The sequence below is a fragment of the Sylvia atricapilla genome, chromosome 3 (genome assembly GCF_009819655.1).
Source record: "Sylvia atricapilla isolate bSylAtr1 chromosome 3, bSylAtr1.pri, whole genome shotgun sequence".
NCBI lineage: Eukaryota > Metazoa > Chordata > Aves > Passeriformes > Sylviidae > Sylvia > Sylvia atricapilla.
Genome location: NC_089142.1, coordinates 110,245,147 through 110,270,573, shown reverse-complemented (window position 1 = coordinate 110,270,573; position 25,427 = coordinate 110,245,147). Strand labels below are relative to the sequence as shown.

The following is a 25,427-nucleotide window of genomic DNA, read 5'->3' as shown; positions in this document are numbered from 1 at the left end:
TCTTTACAGCAACAGGCTCCCCTGCCCAGGCCTGCCCCAAACCCAGTGCAGCAGAAGGAAGACACGGGGCACAAGGACCACTCCAGCTGCCTGAGCAGGCCCCACACCCGAGGAACACGCTGGCAGTTCCAGCTGGAAGAGAAGCCTAGATTTTACACTGCACGTCAGGAGCCTGAGCGACCAAAAAAGGTGAGGGGTTTGGTGTTTCCATGGAACAGCCACAGTGCCTTGAGCAGGAAAATCTGCTTTTCCAAAAACAAGGGTTCCAAAAACCCCTCGAAGCCTCAACTACATGGATGCAAACTCTGTTTGTCACAAACACTAAAGGTTTGTGGGTAATTTTATGTACAATTGGCCAGCTACCACTGCAGTTTGTGTAGTTGTACGTGGATGCAGATTGTAATTCCCCAGCTCCTCTGTCTCCCTTTATGGACGGACACTGGTGTTTGCTTGGTAGAAACTTAGTTCAGTAGTTTCCTTCTCTGTATAGTGGAAAACTTCATAGCACTTGTTACTGAACTCCTTAAATTCTGTTCTACAGAATTATGAGTTTTGAGTTTTACATCAAAGGATTTTAGCAGTTAACAGACTCACCATGAATATTATTGTTAATTTAGTGCATTAAAGGGCTGAATGAATAGTTTCAGTCTTACTCTTCAACTGTACAGGAAAAAAAAACCATGAATCGGTTTTAGTACAAATAATACAGCACCACGTCCATCTCAGTGAGCTCACCCTGTGCTCCTGTTCTCTGGAGCTCTGGTGTATTTTGGTGAGGGAATCCCACCCTGGTTTTCTTTCATATAAACAAATAACTTGGTCAGAGCAGTTTCTAATGAACACAAAAATGCAACTTTAAAGGTAGCTTTATGATTAATCCGAAATTCTTTGCTTCAAGCAGTCTGATCATCACTGCCTGGAGACTCCGGTACAAGCTGGGAGAGGGAAGCAGCAAAAGCACAGCTGTACCTGAGAGCACCAGGCAGGACAGTGGTGAGCAGAACCATCCTGGGACATGCTTTGGCTGCCAGCAGGGGAGATGGAGTCTGACAAGTCTAACACAGCTTTGGAATAGGAAAACATTTCAGTGTCACTTCCTCAAATATAAAGTTTTTGCAGAAAAGGGACCAGTCGCTGGGCTGGTGGTTAGATTCTATTTGTGTTTGGATTTAGTATTTCTAATGGAAAAGCTGCTATTCCAATAGGATTAAATGTACTGTTTCTATGCAGAAGCATTCTGTAGTACTCACTGAACATTCTGCATAATAGGGGGGTCTTTAAATGGGTGTCAGATAACATTTAAGCCATTCAGATAAGAAAGTGGAGAAGGAAAAAAAGGCAGAATGCTCTTAGGTTCATTTTGCAGAATTCCCCCCACATAATTCAGCAGCTTGGTAGCAGAAAGTTCTGTAGGAAACCAAAGCTGTCCCTGGTGCTAAGGGGCAGCAGAAAAGAGAGTCAAGTGCTGGCTGAGTGAAAAGTGGGATTGTGGTGTTTGGGGATCCCTTTCAGAGGCAGAGGCTGGCTAGGGACAGCACTGCTGCTGGAGATGCAGAACAGCCCATGCACCCCTGGCCAGCCAGAACAAACAGTTTATGTTCCTTGTGATGGGCAGAAGTTCAGCTTCACTGTGAAATGCAAAAATTACACAAATCAAACAAGCACATTCACACTTAAAATCACATCTTGAGCTTCCAGGATAAACCTTTATTAGCAAGAACACAGGAAAGACTGAATATGTTAAACATTTTTGGAAACAAGTCAAAGCTAGAGAATAATTTCAGCTGTAGACTTCAATAGTAAATATAGATATGTCTCTTTAGGAGGTGTTTAACCATGCCTTATGTTTACACTTACCATACAATATCCATACAAGTGCAAATTCCAGAGGTAAGACTCTGTAAGAATTTCAATGGCATCTGTTTTTTTGATTCACATCTCACTTCATATTAGCTTTATAATCACAGCTTTTTTTTCCCCTGCAGGAAGACACTGCAAGAGAGGTGGCACCATTTGACCCCTACAGAATACTCTCAGAATCCCCAAAGAAACACAATCACCTCGTAGGTCCAGTTCCTGCAGCAGCATCCCAGGCTGGTGCTGACACCCCTGGTGCCTCTCTGTCTGTTGTGTTGAGGCTGGCATTCACTGATGAAACCTACCCCTACACTGCAGCTGTTCTGGTGCTTCTGCTGCTCATTGTCCTGTCCTTGTTTCTGCTTTGATGTTGCTGTTCCATGCCTTCAGTGGGAGTACAGTGGTGCTCTCACCATGCAGTTTTTTCTTAGAGTTTCTTCATTGAAGATTTCAGTGTCAGGGGCTTGAAAAAGAAGTTTTTAAACAGTCCTGTCAGTACATGCCTTTTACAGGCAAATTCTCGTCTGCGCTCAATAGTTATGGATTCTCTGAACTATTTGTGCTGGTTTCTGTTACAAATGTTGGGGGGTTCTTGTTGTTTTTACCGAAACCTTTTGTTACAGCATTAAAAAAGTATTATTAAATACAATGGACTATAGTCTTTAACTACTCTGGCATTAGTGTAGGGCTGTCTTTATACTGTGTCAGAAAACCTTTGGCTAAACACTAGAGCATTTGCCTTTTCCACTCTAGTTCACTCCTTGGATTTCCTTACCTTATTACAATAGGGACATTCACCAAAGATGACATTAAAACTCTGCCTGCTGGTAGGAAGGCCTTGTAGCCACTGCAACACAAGAAGTGGGTTAAAAGCCACATTGGTTTCATTTCCAATTTCATAAATGTCCATTAATTACCAGAATTCAGCTGATGAACACCTGCCAGGGTGCATGCAAAGCCAGGCGGTGGTTCCCTTTCCCAGAGAGCTCACGCAGGAATCGGGGACGACAGGACAAGTGACTGCCATAATGTTCCTCATGGGCTCTTGCTTAATGCAGAATTTACGTGGGGAGTGCTGCTTGTCCAGAACGGGGCAGCTGCTGAGCAGTTTGAGCCATTTACCTGGTAGAGACAGGCCTGGTGGAAGGGCTGCCCACAGCGAGGATCGTCACACACGTGCTCGGGCACGCTGCCGTCCAGCCGATAGGCGTAGCAGATCCCACAGTCCTTGGCAAAGTCCTGGAACACAACGGCGCTGCTGAAGGGCAGGGCTGGGCTGCTGGCACACAAACAGCTGCACCTGTGGTTTTGCTTTTGCGCTTTTTGGTGGCTGGAATTAGTATTTTTTGCCTTTAAGACATACGTGTGTCTGTCACAATGGCATAGGGTGACACTGGGTTCCAGGTGTGCAAGACTTGACTGAGTTATACTTCATCCCTTTACTGAAATACATCTCATTCAACAAGCGTTTTCACACTTTTGGGCACTTTTTGTTTATTAACCCCTATGATTTGTCATTATGATTTGACATAAGACAGAAACCCTCAGTCAGATCTTTATTTAGAAGCTTCATGAGTGAAAGCAAAGCTCATAATACATAATACAAATATTAATTCCCAGTTTGTTTGAAATGCGCCAGTATTTGGATGGCCTCTAGTCCCCTCTAAGCAGCTCCACCTAATTAGAACTGAAGTCGTCAACATCCATAACAGAATGTTTGGATTTTCCACATCTCATTAGCCACTCTGGAACTTCCTCTTTTCTTTTTAATAGTGGGGCCTGTTATTAATGGCCTCACTGCTGTAAAAGCCACAGGGAAGTGTGCGCCTCCAATCAAAGGTTAACAAGCTCTGACAACTGTTGCTTGAAGTTCAGATGTCCTTGTGACAATGTATTAATCCAGTACCTCTCAAAAGCCCCTGGCTGGCCCTGGCTCTGAGAAAGTGACCATTTACATGTGACTTATTCAGCAATAAGGACTGATTGTTAACCAAAACCAACTTACGCTTTTTTCCAACACCACACGAGATGGAAAATCAATTTCCAAGAGCTCTCTCAAGTTTTGTAACAAACTGATTTCTGGATCCCTGCGGGTGGGAGAGGGGAAGAGGAAAAAAATCCACATGAGGAATGGCAAACACCATTTGGGTTTGTAGCCTGCCTTAGTGGAGACACTCACCACAAGTGCATGTTGTTGTTGAGTTTAGTTCTCAGAGGGTTCACTTCTGCAAACAACAGACAGGAGTAGTGGCATCACCCCGGTGAACCTCCCAGGATTCAGGTAGGGATTGGATCAGAGATCAGAGTCCAGAGGAGAAACAAAGTGGAATTTGCTGCCTTACCATGATCGGCTCCAAGGAAATAACACTCTGGAAGCATGTTTGGATGGTGAGGATCTACCTCTATGTTCACTGAGGCATTGTTCCCTGCAGGAGAAAGAGAGGCCATGGGAAGCTTGGCAGTCAAGGATTTGAAAAAGGAACCATTTTTAAAATCAGTTTGAAATCGGTTAACTCAGGCTGGGTTTTATTAGGATAAATAACAACCAAGTTGGGAGGTATCCAAATGATTGTGCAAAATATCAGTCTATATTAAATATTTACATTTCCACAAACTAATTAAAAATAGCAACTGATCAAACAAACCTGCCAGGCCCGTGTTTCTTTTAGACTTGGCTTAACCTTTACACTTATTTGGAAATAAACGTAATCAACTCAAGCTACGTGACAATATCCATCCAAAATCTTGGTGAAACTTTAAAGGTAGAGACCTGTAACTTAATAATTCACCTTTATCTTTTATAGTCAAAAAGGAGCCCAAACCCAGTATTTAGCAGCAGAAGTCAGTCCCCTCCCCAGCAAATTCCAGGACTGAGACAACAACGTTGTATTTCTGAAAGAGGAAATATTTGGCTTTACAGGACACCCCACCATCCCTGGAAGGGCTCTGCTCCTCAGGGAGAAGCAGCTCGGTGGTGCTCTGCATGCAGCTCCAAAACATCAGAGCAGAGTCTCTTCTGAACAAGCCCAGGTGAAACCCAACCTTTTCTGTAATTAAAGCTGTTTTAGGCTTTCTGTCCTGGAGGAGGTGGGTATGACTGAAATCAAAGTTCAGTGGTAGCTGAGGATTCTCTGTGCCTGAAAACAAAGGCTCAAAGGCTTGTCCTTCTTCTGCTGAGCTGCTCCAAGGCACTTTTTGAGGCTTTTCTTCCCTTTTCCTTGGCCTGAGGCAGAGGGCAGCAGGACCACGACAAAGCCCCCTTGACTGCACACAAAGTGGGGTCTGACCCACGTCATTCCAGCCTTGCTGAACTCTCCTGTCCTTCCCTCCACTCCCACCAAGCAGCTCCCCTCTAGCTCCTTCCTCCCTCCCTCTACAGCTGTAAGGGACAATGTGGGTCCACTCTATTCTCACATCTCTACCATTTGCTATTGGTGATGTGGATTTCAGCTAAAAATCAGCACTTTTCTGGCAAAGATAACATCCCCCCCCACACTTAGAGCTGCAATTACAACTCCTTCTCTTACATAAATAACTATACAAATCCCTATCCTATGTATATTAGGGCCTTAAAATGCCAGACATCAGCATACAGATTAAGGGACGTTTTCAGGTGGTTTACAGGGAAGCCTCATTTCCTCTCTTTTATTTCTTTGTCCTGTCCCCTTGCCTCCTTTATCCCCGTTTTTTCCTCTTGGGCTGCATTCTAATACTCCTCCCACTCCAGGATTGGATGAATGTAAAGTTTAAAAGTCTGGAATTTGCGATTGATGTAAAAGGGCTTCACCTAATTTCATCTTTTACAAATACTGATTTTTACAGGGTTACCATGCAAGTGTTTAGCTGTTGACAGTTCCATATTCATAATGTAGAAATACAAAGGTTTTCCCTGCGGAAATTTTCGTTTATATGACACCAGAAACTTGCAATGAATTTCCCAAACAGGATCAGCATTCTGTTATGGAAAGTTATTTTTTGAATATGCAAAAGAAGAGCTCTGTCTTTGGGTTTAAATGCTGCCTTTCCTTTCCCAAACCCAAAGCAGCACAATCTGATGAGACAAGCCAAACAAAAACAGCTCCCTGAGTTTTACTTCTCAAATCCACTGTATCCCTTTAAATCTTTTCCTACCTATTGCAATTCTTCTGGTTGTGGCACTCCGTGTGGGGTTTTCTGGCTCCAGCACCCATGTCTTCCCATCGATTTCATCAAGGGCATCCCAGAAGTCCTTCAGTGACTCCAATGCTGCCAGGAACTGGCTGTAAATGTCTATCAAGGAGTTCTAAGAAAACAAGCAATTTAAAAAGATTTCATTGGGTCTCCACCACCAGCCTGAAAGAATACTTAAAGATGAATTTATTCTTTAAGGAGTGTTGAAATCCGTTTGTGTCCCACTGTATCAGGATAGCATAACACATGGAATATCAGCTAACAACCTCATCATTATCTCAAAATTAGCATAAAAACAGGTGCTTATGATCAGCTTTCAAACCCTATAAATAAGGCAGGAGAAGAAGAAACCATCTAATAAGCAGAGGATTACACGTGGGGGATTTCAATATTTGAGAGTGGATTACACGGAATCAGAAATATCTTTCATTAGACAGGACATTATACAGGGCATCAATGCAAAAGAAATCTTTTGAAATCATCAGTGGGCAAAAAGATATCACCATTTCCCCAGGAAAAGACTTCTGCAAGAGGAGAAAACACTTGGTGGTCAAATGAACCCTTTGCAGGCGCAGATGCCCAGAGAGGGACAGATTTCTGATATCTTGAGGTTCAAAAGAAAAAGCAAATTAAATGTTCTGTCCTCAGACAGGTATTTTTTCATGAATTAAACAAAACACAGAAGGAATGGTTTCCCTTAATCTGTAGTCATTATACTCTTCCTTTCTCACCTGGACAAAGAGCAGCAAATTATCTGAGTGTTCTCAGAGGAGGAAATATAATTTTTCTACGTAATAACTTACTATGTTTTGTGCATGTGTACATAAAAAGAAAGAAACAGCATAGCTTGGAAATAAAATGCTACTTTTTTTTTCCCTGCTGTTGTTAAATTATATTAAAGTAGGAAAGCACCTAAGCAGAGAAGTGTGAATTCTGGCAATCTCAAAATGTAACGCTTATTATCTTTAAAAGCATTTTGTTACTTTTATAATACCTGAAGTGATATAATAGTGTCAGTCACTTAACCACATCTTAGAGTATAGTATCTTCATCTTAAGTACTATTATTTCCAGTATTTTAATAATTTTCACACAGTCCTGAAATGTGATCTTTTGTGCTCTGATGACACTTAAATTAATAGCATAATTTTCTGGTACTTGCAACAGTTGCTTTCCATTTTGATTTTTTTACATTTTTCTATATCACATACAGATAAATCCTCTAATAATCATTTTTATCTTTATCTTCTGGGAATTCAAAGGGTTTCAGTAGAAAAAAGAAACATCAAGGGATTATAACCCACAGATAAGTTTTAAAATCCAATTAATTTTAATACTAATTGTAATTTTTCAATGATGTTCCTTAAAAAGGTAGTTAAATCTTTTTTTTTTTCCCTACACTGTTCATTTGATCTTATTTGCATGCTTCACTGATGTTGCCAGCTGTCTCCTGCTATATACATAAATGCATCTATAGCTATTTAAATACATCACCTGCTTGTCATGCAAACCATGAAAACTCCAAGATTCCTTTTTATTTGATTAACCAACTAATTTTTGGTCACTGCCCAGCACTTTCAGAACAGCCTGAGATCACACTTTTCTTCAGTCTAAATTATACCAAGACCACTGTTATTAATGTCAAACAGAACAAACTCTGTTTCATGGTCCCCCTTGTACAAATGAATTAGAATTTGTGTGAAATACGTCAAAATTCTTTGGAAAATGAGCCATTCATCATTCAGACTTATCAATGCTGCTCACCCGGGCTGTAAAAGCACTCAGAAAGCCAAACTGGTTCCTCCATCCTCCATAAATGCACTGGTTTTGATGGCTCCCAGAAACTGTGACCCCAGTGTCACCTCTGTGTTATGGGACTCCATGGATTCCACATCCTTTTACACCACTGCCTTTGTCCAGGGAAAATCACATCCTCTGGACCTCCCCGTCTCTGAGGGAACACACCTTTTCTTTTACCAGGAAAGTATCGTGTGATTCCTCAACCTTTTTATTTCCATTTCAGTCCTCTGCACTCTCATCTCCACCTCATCACCAGGACCTCCTCATACCAATTCCTCTCTTCCTTCAATTCAAACATTCTCCCAAGACTACCCTTATTCCCACACACATTCCCTCCAATCACAGGAATAAGGAGGAATGGGAAAAACTGTTACTCTGCTCTTGGTTCTTATTTCTAGAGCCACAGAGGCTGGGAAGAATAAAGAGAAAATCTTGAGTTTGTGCCTGCCAAAAAACCAATGAAGCCTTTCAAGAACTTCTAAGAAGTGCTGTAACCTATATGGCTGTTCTGCCAAATTTCAAGCATCCGCTCCAAATCCTGGATGAACTAAAATGGTAATAAAACCAGTTTTAATTAGGGTAAATACAGAACACTTGATTACAAATTATTTTTTCAAAAACAGATAAAATGCAATCTTTATTCTAAGATTTCTTTGGCTAAAAATCTTCCTAACACAAAATTTGCTTATCCCAAATTAAAACAACTGCAAAGCCCCCTAATTGGAAAGGTGAAATAGCCTAAACTATAGCTGCCATTACCTTCTTGCCCTTCATGAATTAATAAATTAAAGACAATTTAATAAAGCAAAGAGTGATTAAGTGGAAAAGGGATGACCAAAAGAATTTATGATTTCTTAGATTTGTTTGGAAACAGTTTCTCATCAACAGTGGTTTAACAATTTCCCCTCTCCTTAACAGAAATCAAGACAAGACACAAGCTTGAAATCTTTATAAAGTATCTTGTCAACCATCTCCATTTTCTGCATTTACAGCTGGCGCCTGTCAAGTTCCTTTGCCAAGAAAAAGCACCATTGTGATGCTTTTTATTGTGTTTCCATCTAAATAACCCAAGAATAATCTCGTTGCCACCACTCCACCTTCTGCACCTTGCATTCCTGTTTCCTTGCCGGCTGCTGCATGACCTCATTAGTCATTAATTTCCACTCCTGTGACCTTCATGTAGCCAGCCAGGTGGGCAGTGGTCAGTCTAGAAACCTTACCCTGACGTGAGACACCCTGATTCTGCAGAACTGCACTTCCAGCATGTGCTAAAATTGGAGACAGCACATTTATCTGGCTCTTTTAGAAAAAGGCTATAACAGAAATAAGTAGATGTTCTTGCACTTGTCATTGAGAAGCACTCTGCATTTATTTGGCACTTAGAACAGGAGCAGCAGCAGCATTGCCCTTGGTGCTGATTTCTTACTACTCTAAAACGTCTCCTCTGAGCCAGAATCCACTGGCTGTTGCTGCTCATGCTGTGAGACACCTGCACTGGCTACTGGGCTTGTCATGACGCACAAAACCCCACCATCTTCAGCTTGACATTGTGCAAGTTATAATTATTCATCCAAATGAATATGTCAGAGCAGCAGCAGCAGACCTCTCATCAGAGCAAAAGAAAAATACATCAAAACATTATCAACCCAGCAGGAAGACAGGGACCATAAGGAAAATTACCCATTTTTAATATGGATGCCATAAAGCCACGTCTATTATTATACGGAAGGGGGAAAAAAAAAGAAGAAGAAAAAAAAAAACCAACAACCCCTCAAGTTTAAAATCCATGAGCCTGAAATAGGCAGCAGCACACACAGGGGGTGGGAAAGAAAAATCAATTACCTGCAATCTATTTATATTTTCTTTCACAGGAGTTTATATTCTAATGGTGCCATAGCACCAATTTAGTTAAACCTTGTCAATTCATGCTTTAAAGGCATAATATTAAAAGTTTAACACCGATTGGTACCAAAACACCACATTATTTCACTAGAGAAGAGGTATAGCCTATTCTTTTTTCCCTTTTAGGAACCAAAATTTTCATGCACTTGAGTACCTGCTGAATTCTGCTACCAGTGGTGTTGCAGCATTATCTAAGCTTAACCCATATTTTATCACGGTGTGAGGGCTGCTCGCCGCAGTGATTCCCACACATTTGGAAAATAAACACAATCTACACAATTACCAAAGCCATTTGTCCCCACAAGTGTTGGGTTCATGTCACCCACACACATAAGGTCAATTTGCAAAAGCTGCTGTACAGCTGAAACGTTTCTGTCCGCTGGTATTTGGTTCAGGATTAGAGCAGGCTCTCTGCAGCTGGAATTAGTGTCTCATGATTTCAAAACAGGCTCTTCACTTACACACAAACACCTTTTGTTCATGTTTTCAAATAGCCTCCAGGTAATTCTAACTGTAAAAAGATTTTAAGCATCTGAGTGTTGTATTTTTAAGAGGATTTTTCCTTGGCTGTAGTGCCAGTATCAGTATATCCACCCCCATTTTTAACTTGTCAAAGGCTGCTCCATGTCAGGATTTTCCAGAATATTTTATTAAAACACCAGTCCATCTTTAAAATCACTAACAGTAAACACAGAGAAGCAGTCACTGTCAGGAATGCTTGAAATGTTGTTAATTTGAGGCAACATAAATTGCAAGGCTGTAAAATTAATAAAACGCTGTTGAAATTATGCATTGAGGTTAAAAACAGCACTCGAAATCCTGGCCAGAGTGTAGGGACTCCAGTAAAATTTAAGGGAAAAACATATATTTAAACTGTTCCAAACCATACCGGAGAATCTAAACCTAAAATTACCTAAATAAATGCATTTTTCATTTGCAGTGGTTGATTCTTGCAGCTATTTCTTCTCAATATCGGTGGGTCTGAGGTGACACACAGAACCTTGAGCTCTGCAGAAAAATCATATGCCCAGCTTAAACTCATCCTGCTGCAACCTCCCAGCCACGTTCCCTGTGTAAGTTATTTATTGCTGGGTAGAAACTCTTGTGAGAGTTAAACTTATCAGGTGCAATCATTTATATTAAAGCTTTTTTCCCAATTTAAGGGAAATTAAATATCCATTATTTTCTACGTGCAATTCAAATTAACTTGTATCTGAGTGGTCACGTTTAAATTCATTTCATAAAACACACGTGCTGTATTCAGGAGGAAAGGTACATGAAAGACCCACAAAAGACAACATGGTTCTTCACAGTAGTAATGTCAGTTAAACTAAGAAATCAGAATTTCATTAAACACTTCCTGTATTGCTGATAACTAGAAAAGTTTTATTAAGGTATGAAAAATCAAACTGGGAAAACCTCTGTAGAGTAACCAACGCCTTTTTCAATGTCTGTCAACTTCAGAGGGTGTTTCCTTTCCTTTATAGAAGACAGTCATTTTTCCATGCCTTTCACTTCATTTTCATTTTTCCACCATAATTCCTAGAGTATTTTCAATCAAACAAGCAGCTTAATATTTAAGGGGCTCTGATAAGGAATATGGAGTTCAGTGTTATTACATTTCCACGAGCACGTACAGAAATAAAATGCACACAGGGAGAAAAGCTGGAGGTAAAAACCAAATCCAACCCCTTGTTACCACTCTTCCATTGCATATGTATTTTTGATTAAAAAAAGCTGCCTAGTCCAGTAGTTACCTGTGGCATCCAGGAAACAGCAAATGGAACAGGAAAATCCACAAGGCAACCTGGTGGTTCTGTAGGATACTGAGGGAAGGAAAGAAAATACGGTTTGGGATTTTTTTTTTCCTTAGCAATTTAAAGTCAGACTGATACTTAGCTGCCAAGTTTGATAACAAAATATGAGCACTTCAAGCATCTTGAGAACTTGGCTCTGTGAGGAAACAGTATGTAAAGCATTTTCAGGAACAGTTATGAATGTTAATTATCATTTGAAAAAGAAAGCTACATGTAAATGTTTTATATATCAGTATTTAGTAAAGGCAGGAGAATCACAGTTTTCTGTGTTTAGTGGTCACAAAGGCACGTTAAAGAAACCTTACGACACAAAACATGAAACATTTTTTAAAGATTTCTCCTCAATTACCCATACTGGATAGCAAAGTTTAAAAATCAAGAACTAATTTTCATTTAAGTTAAACTATTTGTTTTGATGACCAATGTTTTGTTTTTGTTTTTTTTAAACTGAAAGTAATCTAGGGTCCTTAACTACTTAGCAAGAGATAAGTGAACATAGACCCAAAATCAAAAAAAAAACCCCTCTCAATCCAAATCAAGAGGTAACAATTAGAAAAAAATTAAAAGGCTGTATTTAAGAAAAAATGCTATAAAAGGTTTGATAACTCCATGACACCTTAGCTTATTACAGTTATAATCAAATGTGTGTGTCAGAAATCATCCGATTATTCTTTAGGACAATTTAAGCAATTATTAAATACAATATTTATATTGGTTTTCTGAGCATGCAGCTAACTTTATCTAGAGAAAGCATTTTCATACTCCTTGCCAGATCATTCAGATAATTACCAAAGTGCAGATAATTACTACACAACAGGCAAATCCTTCCAGTGGCCTATTTGAAGCCTTAGGGTCTGAAATGCTCCTGCACTGATCTTAATCAAAGAAACAGCATTAAAAAAAATAAACACACTTGCATTAAAGCATGTTATCAAAAGAAAAGCCTCCCAAAAAAAATACTTCAGCCAATTCTTCTCAAGTGTAGTGTCTGTGTGTATGAAAGCAAATCAAATCCCCATGTCACCAGAACAATGTTTCACACACAGATTTTGTCTGGCAAGTTTAAATGCCAGACACGGTTTAAAAAGGACAAGCAATTGATCCTTCATCATCAAAAAACACTTGAAAACAAAATTAAAAAAAAAAATGAAAAAAGGAAAAAAGTGATTACTTATTAAAACAGAAAAGTCTGGTAATCTAATCTTTTTATTACATACATCTTTAGTTGTTAGACAGTGCTTTCTGCTGCTGTGAAGAGTATTCAGCTGTTTTATTACTATCAAAAACCTCACAAGTTTGTACAAGAATAGAAAATAAGAATATCCATTCCCTCAGGACAGTGATAAGTTAAGGCTGAACAGAACCAAGCAATACACAAGTGCCAGTGTTTGACCATGGCAGCTGCTTGGGAAAAATGAACATTCTGTAATTTTTTTCTGCATTTTTATAATTTCAAACAGTTAAAATACTTTACTTCTGTTGTCCTAAGAGCAAGAAAAGCTCAGGGCAACAGGCTGCACCTAATTTCTAGTCTCACATCAAGTGTTGTATTTATTCCTTATAAACAACACAACCTGGTTCCTCTCCTTGCACATTAAACAGACCATAATTGTACTTCCTGATGGATTTTTCCATCAGTGTATTTAATAATGGACTGACTAGCAAATTAATTATGCACTCATTACTCTCTGCATGTAGAACAGTTTTACTCTTTTTAAAAATCCACTTGAGCAACACTCATTCCCAAACAGCATTTTTCCCCTTCAAAGACATGTTATGTAAGACTTCAAAATTCCTGGTTTGTAAAGGAATGCAGGATGCCTGTGAAGGTGGGATTTAATCTTCCTGTGCCCCCTCCTCATGCTTTTGAGATTATAATTTGAGATGATGGGCCACAGACAGTCCCAAACAACACCACCCAGGCACTTGAGATCCCTCTTTCCCCTGGACTGATCTTCTGAAGATAGCAGTTATTGCCATGCAATTGTCATCACAGCCTGGATATTCACAGCCTCCGAGGAGAGATTTGTGACTTGAAATGAGACATTCTATGAAAAAATGTTGTAATTTGAGTTCAGTGATAAGTACCAGGATGAATTAAGATTTTTCTGTTTCTGCAAATGCCATTGGTTTGATTTGCAAGCACTATCAAAATGAGACATTTGTTTAGACTAAAAAGAAATAATTTTTCTGGCTGACTTCAGTTTCTCATAAATCTTTACATCTCTGACTTTAACAGCAAGACTTGTTAATAACCAACCCAAGATCCTCTAATTCTTGTTCTCTGCACAGTCTCTGGATGGAGCAATAATGAAGGAAAGTCTCCCAGATGGCCTCGTCTGTAACCCAGTAAAATGAGTGCAATATCAAAGTGTTCTTCATGTGATGCACAGTTGCATCTTACAGATAACCATAATCCAATATTAATTTTAAATATAGTTAGTCTGAAAACTCAAAAAAAAAAAAAAAAACCCTGACCTATTACCTTGTAGAATAGACACACCAGCAAACAAGCCAACCCTCTAAAATCCTAATGAATTAAGAAAAATCAATTTATTTCAAGGAAGCCTCAAGATATTTGGTCCCACATCAATTTACCTTTGCATTTAACTTGAGAGTGATGAGATGCTGTCGACCACCAGAGTCTTCAGCTTTTAACTTGACTGTGGTCAGCCCAGTGTCCACATAGGCCACTCTGGAAGAGAGAAGAAAACTCTCAGAGCCCTGCAAGAAGTGCAGTTTGAAAGGTCTGCAACACTCTGATTAGCCTGTTACAAATATTAATCAGAGGCAGTCCTATATGCCAAGCATTTCTGCTGCTGCAGATTTACTGCTGTTAATACAGCAGCCTAGTGCTTAATGCAGTCATATATCTCTGGGTTATTTACAGCGTGTGTCAGGGCTCACGCTGTGGTCAGTGAGCACCGTGTTTCAGTTTTCCATCACCGGAACCTTTGACACACACAGCATGTTCCTGTCAGCCTCTGCTTATGTACACATTAAACTTCCTGTCAAATCTTTGATCCATTTCTGCAGTTTCTTACTCTATGAGACTTTTATGCTCTTGATTTGCTTTTCTCTTCAGTGAAGTTCTCTTTTGTTATCAATACGATTATTGTGGGAAATTCGGTGCATATTGGTTCATATTCTGAGATCAATTTTCTGCAGAAAATAGCACCCAAACAGGTACTAAATGAGTTATTTATGATGATTCGCCTTCATTTCATGACATTTTACACTGTATTCATGCACCCTAGCAAGCAGAAAGTACATACTAAATGTGAATACGTTTTAAAACTTCTGACTCTTAGCTTGAGGTGTCACTGGTTCATGTCCCCCACAACAAGGAAGATGGATACAATTGTAAAATACATTGTTCTCTAAAGGTGGATTCCGCTCAGTAGATTCAACAATTGCCAAAAAGGTTCAAACCTCCCCATATTTACCAGTAAACTGGGTATGTGGATATTCTGGCATTTTTACTATGTCATTCCTGTGGTAGAGATAAAAAGCAGTCCAAGATAATTGCACAACTTATCACCCAGACTGCTGGAAAGGCCTAACAGAGTTCAGAGAGAGCATCTGCTTGCTGGCCTAAGCAACATTTATTTTTTTAAAACCACTATATGCTAGAGAAAGTCACATGTTTCTCTCAAGTGAAACTGGCAACAGAGTTGTAGAGGCTTGTGGAAGTAGATGTACACTAAAGGGTTGCACATCCCTAGGAAGGAAGTGAAAAGAAGAAAATTATCTGCATAAATGAAGTAGCCTCATTAGGAAGGAACTGAAAAATACAGACAGAAAAAGAAGTAGTAAGAAGGGAGAGAGAGATCACTTCATGTTTAATGCTGATTAATGCAATAATTAAATGACCTGCAGATTTCAGGGTGTATTTCTCCACAACAGCTGGAAGAAAGACAAGTCTTGATAAATCTGTAAATCTGTAATTCAAGTGGAGTCAGTTAAATTTGATACACTTAGAAAGAATTAGAGGATTCTTCCTCTAACTGGAAGGGGAAAAATCATTACCCCTGCTTTGTTCCAACTTTACCTCAAAAAAAGTTTTAAAAGATGAGAAACTACCTCTATACCACTCCTCCAATCACTGCTTCCTGGGCTGGAGAATTTCTCAAGCAGCAGCTAGGGCCCGGCACAGATACTGCAGTGAAAAATGTAGCAGTGTCCACACCAAAGCACAACTGGTGCCTGCAGCACTGGGCTGCAAAGATCCACAGCAAAACAAAACAGAAAATTTAAAGGGATGTTGCCAAGGTGTCTGGGATTTTACCTGTTCTGACACTCATCTTGTTCGGACCACTTCAGTCCTGATTTCTAAGAAAAGGATGGATTCTTTAAGTTTAAAGTCACACTTTCTGTATAAACAATTGTGTACATAGGTGATATTTCACTTTTACAGACTTTTATTCCTCTGTAGGCATTTTATCACAGTAAAAAAAAAAAAAAAAAAAAAAAAAAACAAAAAACCAATCAGCATAAAGATGGAATGCTTTGGGTAAATCTTGAAGTCCAGCATGACACACAAATGACTGAGAGCACAGGATTCCCTGGAAGTGAAGAAGGCAAGAGGAGAAGATACTTTGTATGAAATAAATGGGGAAGTATCAAGCAGAAGAGCTTTGAGGTAAGAGATACTGGCAACTTTTATGAATCCCCATGAAGGTGTTAGGAGTCCTACAGCTGTTCTAGAGTTGATAATTTGCTTTCCCAGGACACTGTCACTGACTCAACCAGCTTGATTAAAGGGAAGTATTAGAAAAGCTTTTCCTATAACTTTACTCCTGCAGTAGTATCTTTCTTCCCAACCCAAACCTTCCAAATTTTCAGTTAGATTTGGGTGCAGTCAGCTTCCAGCATGCCCCAAAACTTGCTAGGAACGAGTAAATCTGGGGTACACAACAAGCAAGGGGTTTTCCTAAGAAAACCCCTTAAATAAAGCTCAGGGTGTGAGCAGTGCTCACTGCCAGCACCAAACACAGGCAGTTCTGCTGAATGATCATTGCAGGATGCTCTTAACTGCCATGCAAATAAAGCATCACACACAACTCAGAATCAGTCTCAGTAAAGAGGCTTTCCTAGAGGGTCACTTTAGTGTTAAAAGCACTCTGAAATCAAAGGTGTGACTTGCTAATGGACTTCACATTGCCTGTCCAGGCTATTGTCCTTCCAAGTCAAAGTAAAGATGATGTGATTCTCTGTGTGCAGCCTAGTCCTTCGATTAATGACTGACATCCCCAACCCTTCTTCAAGATTTTGGTGTTGGTTTTTTTGTTTTTTTTCTTTTGTTTGGTTGGTGTTTTGGTTTTTTATCCATTTGGGGAGAGCAAACATAATTGAAAATTTATTTCCCACATATTTAAAAAAATTTACCTAATATTCTCAGCCTTGAGTCTGTGAAATTTAAATAGAGCACAGCACAATTACAGATTAACAATGGCAATGACTGACAAAAAATTCAGCTGAATTTGCAAGGATGTTTTAAGTCTTTAAATAAAAGTGGGCCTTCAAAGCAAATTGCCACTTAATGCTAATCACATGTTGGTTACTTATATAGAAATCAGGTGGGAAAACTCAAAACTGTTCTTACACCCAAGGCTTCTTTATTTCATTTAGCACAATATACACTTGTTAAAGTTTTGGGTTGAGAGTTTTTCACATTCTCCCCTCCAATCATGAATGCTTTAGGTAGATTTACCTTTCTGTGGAACAAATAATAAACTCCTCAAAGAAGATCCTTGTGCTCTAAAGAGCAGGTTCTTTAAAAATTATTATTCTAATTTAAAAAAAAGAAATGTTTTTATGAAAGCATAAAGGTAAACGACAACCACAATCTACAGGAACAGTCACAACCAACTGTACAAAAGAGAGAAAAAGAGAACTATAAATATTAACATTAAATATGTTCAATATACCAGTAGTTTATAGTCAAAGAAGAAATTATTTCTTAGTAGTGTATCACCTTTTAGCTCAGTTACTTTAGACAGAAAATATCCCTTCAGCTGATGCAGATTTGTTGGGTGTTTCTAATTTAAAAACAAAGCAAAATCAGTTCCTGAATAGGGTAAATGAACAAAACAAGTACATTTCATACGTTCAACTCACAAATACAGAAGAGGATCTGATATTCTAAAGATGATGTTTGTTAAGAATTAAAATAATCATACCTATTCCAGCCCAGTATTTCTAGATCTCTGACAAGACAGGAGTAGTATTCTGGAGGCCGTGGGATGTGCAGGTCTTGTGTGTTCTTTAAAGCAATTTCCTGTTTAAAAGAACATTAAAAACATCATTAAGAGCAATTTCAATATTTTTGCATCTATTTAGCCATGTGATTTTTGCAATTCATTTGGAAATATTAAGCTTATGTAAAATTAACTGTACACTGCATTTGTTTTGTTATAGCCTCCAGCTAAAGCAGACAAAGAAGCTGTTTGGTAAATTACTTCAGATACTGGTAATGAAAACATCTGCAATTTAAAAAAAAAACCCCACAGATGTTGACAACAGAGTCTTCAGATGCAAATATCAAATGTGCCTCTTTTTCAGCTAATAAATTTGAAGTCAAGCATCTTGACTGAAAGAACATTTCAAAAGAAGGTTCTATTAAGCTCACAGCTGTCTCCTGGGCTCCGCTGCCACAAAAGACAACACATCTATGATATTCACCGTATTTTATATATACATAAACTTTATATAGCAATCAAAAAACAAAATCAGTTTCTCAGCTTTAATATCACAGGAACCCTTAGAGTAAGTTTTGGTACAGACGCTCATCAAGAATGAAGTAATGTCTCAAAAAGAAGTTTTTATCAAAAAGTTAACAGTACTGTGAAAAATAAGTCCTAACATGTGTTTTGGTTGTGTCATGCTTTTTGTTCTTTTAAAGTGCATTTAAGATAAAATTATGATTACAGAATACATACACTTATGACATTTAGAATAAAATTATTAGTAATTCAAAATAAAATAAATCCAAATGAAAATATAATTTATAAGACAAGTTTAACAATCATTTCTGCCCAGTTCTTCCACACCATCATCAGTGTTTTCATTCTCTGCAGTAACTGAGGATTGCTATTTTGAATGAACTATACTTTAATTGCATTCTCATTTTCTGAGTACTTGTGTACATAGGCAAATAGATTGGAAAAACTACTGTAAAATATTCCAAATTAGACATTCTTATTCAGGCCCACTGCAAGCACAGCAGAGCAGCAGTGGTAACACCAGGAGGAACTTCTGCTGTGGTTTTGAAGAATACTTTCTCTGTTTTATTCCTGAAGTTAAGTAGGTTGGGTGAAGTATTCATCAGCAAGAAAGCTCATAGAATAATGTTTTACTAATAGATAAGAATTCCCAGTTTCATGTTTATTAAAAGGTGTGCTACTCTTCAACCCCAGACCTGAAAAACTTTTGAAAGAAGTATAAACAGCAGCCTCTGAAATATTAGGGGGGGGAAAAAAAAGCTTTCTGCATTTATTTGTCAAATTATTAGACAGGTGAAAGCACCTTCAGCAATCCACTGACTGTATAACCCATTGCATAATTACAAGCTTGCTTTACCATCTAGACAATAACAGGAATTCCAAGAAAATCACTGCAAAGAGGATGACTCTACACTGAGATCCCTTGCTGGGATTTTAAAATCTCTACAGCACTCCAACTTCCAAAGAATACAGTCTCTTAAAATTATAAAGGATATTTATACAGCTATTACATGAGCAGCATATATACAAAATCACTTCTGGCAGGGGAAAAAAAAATATAAATCTGGGGAACAGTAACCTGTGAAAAACTGAAAGTGAAATGCAAAGCTCTGAGAGCATCCCATGTCCCAAACATATATTCTGCCACTCACCAGAACAGTTTTCAGCTCCACCATAAAGCTGACAAGATCTGGGCAGCTGTGCAGCCTCTGGAGGAAAGAGAGGATTGTTTAATTTTCTGCAACTCATAACTTCTGCTGGTTCAGTCCAACTGTTTTTCTAGTATTGTCAAACTAAAGATAAAAAAGACCAAAGCACATGCTTAAATTTTTCAATTACAGAAGAGAACTCCCAGGAAACCCGACTGAGAATGAACCATCTCCTCTGTCACACCACGTGGCATCATTCATTTATGTATTTATGAAACCTCGTCCTGAGGCAAAGGTTCCTGCTTTGAAACAAAGTATTCTTTGCGACCCAAAGGCTGCTGTATCCTTTAGAAACTGAGATGTAATTTAGATCCCAAGAATGAACTGAGTCTATTAATAATTAATGTGAATTCACTCCTTCGCATTATGAGCAACTTGTAAAAAAGTAAACACATGAAAAAAAAAAAAAAAGACAAAATCTGTCTCTAATTGAGAGAGTAAAGAAAAATTTCAGTCAAATGTCATCATTTATTAAAAACTGGTTTAGCCTGATCTCAAAAAAAAAAAAAAAACCAAGTTGAATAAAAATAAATATTTACTAAAGTCCATCCATTTCTCATCATATTTACCTGTAAATCCTCAGGCATTTAAAAATAAATGTTGGCTCTACAATGAAAGGAAGGTTCTTCAACCCTTTCAGAAGAGGTGTATGAGCACAAGTTTTTCAGAATCATTACAAACAAAGATTTAGGACTGTTTAATAACAATATTTAAATAAGTGGTTTTAAACTTGTATACCTGCTTTAGAATGTGTTGATATCCCTGCAGGATCTTCTTCAGATGCCAGCTGCACTCTATCCTAGACAAACAGGGTTTTGTACACGTTTTAAATTCACAGTACATGATTTTTAGAAGACAGCAGAAAGCCTTCTTCACACAAAAGCACAACAGCTTTTCTTGGAAAAAAACACAGGAAGGAAACAATACTTCAAAACTGCTTTGAGTCTCATGTTCAAAGTTATTCCAAACTTCCAAATGTCACTACACCAAAGCCCATTAAAAATTAAGCACCAACCTGCAAAAAAGCCCGTTGTGTGCTGAAAACAGCAACATAATTCTTGCAAGCGAGTGTGACTTCATAAAATACACTAATATTTAAAAGTGATAACCTGAAAATGTCAAAGTTACCTGTAATGCAGTTTTAATTACCTAACCTAGAATGCAATAAAGCTATGGAATACCACATGTGCTCCCAGCCTGGAGCAGGCTGGCCTAGGCTAAACTAGGGAATACAAAGTTAAAGGCTCATGTATGTGGATTAGCCTCACCTCCCACAGAATACATAAACGCAGAAAATAAGATTCTGTGCCGGGATAAACACAGAAATAAGAACAGAGTTTAAAGAAAAGTTGGGTCGTACCAATTAATACACAGAAACAGCAAACAGAAAACGAAGTTAAAAAGCTCTGTTAACCATCGTTGCTTAAATTGCTTACATAACTGCTTAAATTCACAACTTTACACTGAATTTTCTGGTTCCCAAATGGTGGGATGTAAATTATCTATAAATACAAATGATATTAAAAATATGATTTTTCCCAAGTGCATTGCTTCATATATGTAAATACAACCAATTAATTACATGTTTCAAAGTTAATTAACAACAAAATATTTTGATATAGGCAATGCTTATTGTCAGCATTTATTAACACTGATGCTGTGCAACTTTGTTGCAAGGTTAAGCTGAAACCAACGAGAATTAATTAATAACACTGATATTAGAAAAAAAGAATAACTCATTTTCATATCCATTATTGCTTTTATGAAAATTAACTTTGTTACATCACACTTCAAAATTCTAACATGAAAGTCTCTTACCTGGCATTTTTTAGCTGCAAATCCTTTGGTAGCAGTATCCTGATGTGGAAGTCTCTACCCTTGAAAAGAAGTATTTAGTTAATAGGAAGGTCAGAAAAGAAAAATATTAGACACTTGTGGGAATGATTCCCCATCAGCTCAGCTCCCAAGAAAGAAACTTTGTCTTTTCTGTCTTTTAGGAATATTATTTGGGATCTCTCTCCTTAGAGATAAAAAGCAGCATGAGTGACAGGTACAAATAATGTTGATTTTAATTCTGAAATTGAAATACTCTTGACCTTTAATTCACAATATTCAGTAAAAACTCTCCAGTACATCACATTTCCTAAAGCAAACATAACACCTTTCAGGAGAAAAATAAACCTTCTCCAAATCTGGGCAAGATCAAAACACATCTTTTAATCTAAATCATACTGCTGTACATGAAGGTTTGTCTTCAACTCCAGTAAAAGTCAAAACAGCTGCTTATCATAAAATAACTACATTAAAAAGAACCTTGGGTACTGATCCCTGGCACATTTCAGCAGAGTTTTACAAACTGTCAACAAAACCAGCCCCAAGTACATAAATATTTTTTTTTCCTCTTAGTGCAATCTATATGGAGCAGCTTCTAAATCCCCCTACTCGTATTCTCAGTCCTTACTGAGGTCCTCTTTCTACTTTCTTACGGGATGATCAAAATAAAACTGAAATAAAGTCTGTGAAGCCCCGAAGCAAAGGGGGCAGAAAACTTATCTTAAAACTTTTATTCCAGATCCTATCCCAGCTCAGCACACCTTGAAACTGGGAGCACTGTGTCCCCAGCACAAGCAGGACATGGACATACTGGAGCTAATCCAGGGAGGAGCTCTGAGGGTGACCAAGAGCTCAAAACTCTCTCATTTTAGGAGAGCCTGAAGGAGTTTGGACTGTTTAGCCTGGAGAAAAGAGGGCTCAGGGAAAGACTAAAGAAGGTACAGCCAGACCTGAGTGACACACACTGACAGGCCGAGAGGTGACAGAAATACAGGAAATATCACCCCTCATTAATAGTTATGGGGGGATCAGAGACTGGAACATGCCAGCTAAGAGCTTGCACACTCTCCGGGGTTGGAGAGATTCACAACCCAATTGCAAATGGTCTAAAGCCACCTAGTTAAGGCAGAGGACACCCAGAGGTTCCCTTCAATCTCAATGTCAACTACATTTTTGACAGTGCTAGCGGACACAGCCCACATCTTTGGCCATCCCCTTAGAGGAGCAAATGCTCACGTTATTTCTGAATTAAAATAGCCCCGCTGAGAGCTCAGTGTATGTGATATTTTAAGGAGCCACAGTGTCAGTGATGGCGGAGCTGTGTGGGGAGCGCCTCCTCACCCAGCACCGGCTTCCCGCACCCCGAGGGACGATGCAGCCGCTTCAGCTCAAGCCTCACAAGTAAATTAAAGGAAAAAAAAAAACCCCACCATCAGTCATTTATGTCATTATACCGCAGGCCACGAACGCGGGCACATTCACTTGCCCCAAACCCGCTTCTGTCAGCACAACTAACTCAGCCTGGAAGGCAGCAGGAAGCGGCTCCCTGGGCAAACCCGCGGGAGCCCCGAGGGCAGGGAAACGGCATTCCCCAGTCCACACTCCCGCTGTGTGGGAACCCCGGCACGGCGGGAAGCGCTCCCCTTCCCCACACCCGCCAGGGCGGGAAGCAACCCCTCTCCGCCTGGGAGTAAGGTCGGCTAAGCGGCGCCCGGGCGGCGGTACCTGGGCAGTGACAAAACCCTCGTAGGCGGTGCCGTGGCGGTCCCGCGGCAGCAGCAGCGGGCAGTGCCGGAGCAGAGCCCGCGCCGCCGCCATCGCCGCCGCCCGCCGCCGTTCGAACGCGAGACCCCGCCCCCGCCGGCGGGCGGCGCATGCGCCTGAGGGAGCGCGAGGGAGGGGCGGGGCGGGGCGGGGCGGGCGCGTGGCGCTGACGGGAGAGCGTCCGGGCGAGGGAAAGGGCAACGCCTGAGGGGACAGGCGTGTCACTGAGGGCACGGGCGTGTCACTGCGGGCACAGGCGTGACACTGCGGGGACAGGCGTGTCACTGAGGGCACAGGCGTGTCACTGAGGGGACGGGCGTGTCACTGCGGGAACGGGCGTGTCACTGAGGGCACGGGCGTGACACTGAGGCCAGCGCACCTGACAGGAGGGTTGTGTCGCTGAGGGAAGCGCACACCTGAGCGCAGGAACGCCCTGGAGGCCTGAGGTGCGTGCCGCCGAGGAGAGGCGGAGAGCTGAGGGGAGAAGCGCGCCGCGCTGAGGGCTGCGCGCCCTCAGGGGAGGCGGCAAACCCTGAGGGGGAATCCGCCGCTTCCACAGCTCCTGAGGGGCAGCTCCCATACAGTCCCCAGGAGCAGAGTCCAAGTCTTCTCCTACAGCAAGGAGGAGGTCCCGCTACTTGGAGGAGCGTCGTCTTCAGAGTGCTGAAGGAGCACGGCTTCCCTAGAGCAAAGCCGGGGTTTCCTCGCTCTTTAGCACATCCTGGATTAAGTAAGGACTAGCTGTTAAGTAAGGGTAACTATTAAGTAAGGCTCATAGCAGTCAGCTGACCGTGTCACGGAATTTTTCGTGCCACACTCGATTTATGCATTCTTTTTTAGGGGTCATTTTAGTTTCCTACCATAACACTCTAGGGTGAGAGTAGTTCTGCCCTCTCACACAGGGGTTGGGATAAAAACCTCTCTCTTTTCTGGGTGGGTTGCTGCCAGGATCTGGCAGCCGCTGTATATGGGAAAACTCGAGGAGAGAAAACTTTGGGGGTTTTTGCAGATGTTTCAGAAGGCGCTGAAACTTTGTGCATCACTGGGGCTGAGCATCATGCAAGACTCAATTTCCACCCCAATTAGGCATGTTTAAGAAAGAAAATACTGCTTATTTGCCTAACTAGATATATTTGAACAAGAAAAATACCGTTTTCTGCAGAGATAGTCACGTAAGAGGTGTGTGGCACAAGCAATTGTACCTGTGGGACAGGAGGAGGGTTAAAACAGAAATGAAGAAGAAAACCACACAAATGTTTATAGCTGCAGCTAAATCCTGTTCCTTTAGCTTGGGAGACCCATTCACAGGGATTTCTTGGAAACAGAAGAGTCAAAAGAAGTGAAACCCTTTGCAGCTTTATGTTGTTGTTAGAGGCTATTGGAAATATGGAATGCACTAGAAGGCAATAGATAGGGGAAAGAGTCCCAAGATTTGACATGCAAACTCATCATAGTAAGATTTTCGCGAATATGTGCTACTAAATATATATTCTCACCACTGTTTAACCTTTTTTTTTTTTTTTTTTAAATGCGTTGAAAGTGTCACCGGTGATTTCCAGACTTCCAGCAAACCACCAGTGTATCTGAGAAAGAAAGATTCTGTGCAAGAATGTTGCTTTACTCACCATTTTCTGCTGCAGAAAACCTTGGACAATGCAGGATTGTTGCCAATGTAAGAAACAGTTTCTAAACATATGCCCCATCAGGATTTAAACAGCACAGTGTCCATCCCTACTGTAGTTTGCTCCCCTGAAGCTGTTCCTGTGCCTTTCACTACCCAGCATGGCTCACCATGAACAGCTAATCCAGTGTTTCATAACAATTTGTATCCCTCGTGTTAGCTATTAATTTAATTTTGACCAAAACATTTCTCATCTTGAGCTGTTTTCTCAGTATGCATTGCACTAGAAATTACCATATTTAATTGTGAAGTAGCTCTGTACTTTACCAGGTCCACTGATTATTTCTTAATTGCATCAAGTGCAAAATTGAAGGCAAGGGATTTTTTTTTTCTTTTTTCTTTTTTTTTTTTTTTGGCCATGCCTATCTGAATCTCTGGCATTAAAAAAAAGTCAAATCCCTTTAGCCAAGTGCATTTATGGAATAATGTATCTAAATAAAAATACCGTAAGATCAGAAGCGTAAAATATTCTACTACTGGAGTCCAGAAAACATTAATCATTATTTTACACTGTATATACAGCACGATTTCAAACTTTGTAAAAAAATTGCAATTACTTGAAGCATTATGTTACTTTGATCTGGCACACAGATCAGCATTTTTAAAGCAGAAAAATGGAAAAACAAGATCAGTGGGAAGTTGGACAGCTCTGCTCCTCAAGGGAAAGGAGC

General features: G+C 39.9%; 2 protein-coding genes across 4 annotated transcripts in view; one reads left to right on the top strand and one right to left on the bottom strand.

Moving 5' to 3' along the window:
• VRK2 (VRK serine/threonine kinase 2) overlaps positions 1-2,455 on the top strand; it is a 36,705-nt gene extending 34,250 nt beyond the window's left edge. Inside the window, exons 13-15 of one of the 3 annotated variants that reach the window (XM_066316582.1) lie at positions 16-189; positions 902-993; positions 1,986-2,074. In XM_066316582.1, coding sequence (XP_066172679.1) covers positions 16-189; positions 902-973 — 246 coding nt within the window. In that variant the 3' untranslated portion in view covers positions 974-993; positions 1,986-2,074. Of the gene's footprint in view, positions 1-15; positions 190-898; positions 994-1,985 lie in introns of all 3 variants that reach the window. The other 2 variants (XM_066316580.1, XM_066316579.1) reach the window with 2 other exon arrangements.
• Positions 2,236-23,133, bottom strand: FANCL (FA complementation group L). Its single transcript, XM_066316583.1, has 14 exons — positions 23,037-23,133; positions 21,297-21,355; positions 20,217-20,277; positions 19,422-19,478; positions 17,728-17,825; positions 14,144-14,240; positions 11,486-11,554; positions 5,989-6,139; positions 4,200-4,283; positions 4,037-4,082; positions 3,863-3,944; positions 2,980-3,096; positions 2,633-2,704; positions 2,236-2,320 (listed from the first exon to the last, which is right to left on the bottom strand). Exons 1-14 carry the CDS (start codon positions 23,127-23,129, stop codon positions 2,285-2,287), a joined length of 1,122 nt encoding a protein of 373 aa, XP_066172680.1. The 5' UTR covers positions 23,130-23,133; the 3' UTR covers positions 2,236-2,284.
• Between the last annotated feature and the right edge of the window lie 2,294 nt (positions 23,134-25,427).

Excerpts from the sequence above, each read along its gene's own strand:
- FANCL (XM_066316583.1), bottom strand. The coding sequence starts at position 23,129 with ATGGCGGCGGCGCGGGCTCTGCTCCGGCACTGCCCGCTGCTGCTGCCG. Across the intron at positions 20,278-21,296 it reads TTGCAGCTAAAAAATGCCAG|GATAGAGTGCAGCTGGCATC; the intron begins GTAAGAGACTTT and ends CTGTTTGTCTAG. Across the intron at positions 3,097-3,862 it reads GTGTGGTGTTGGAAAAAAGC|GACTTTGCCAAGGACTGTGG; the intron begins GTAAGTTGGTTT and ends GTTGTGTTCCAG.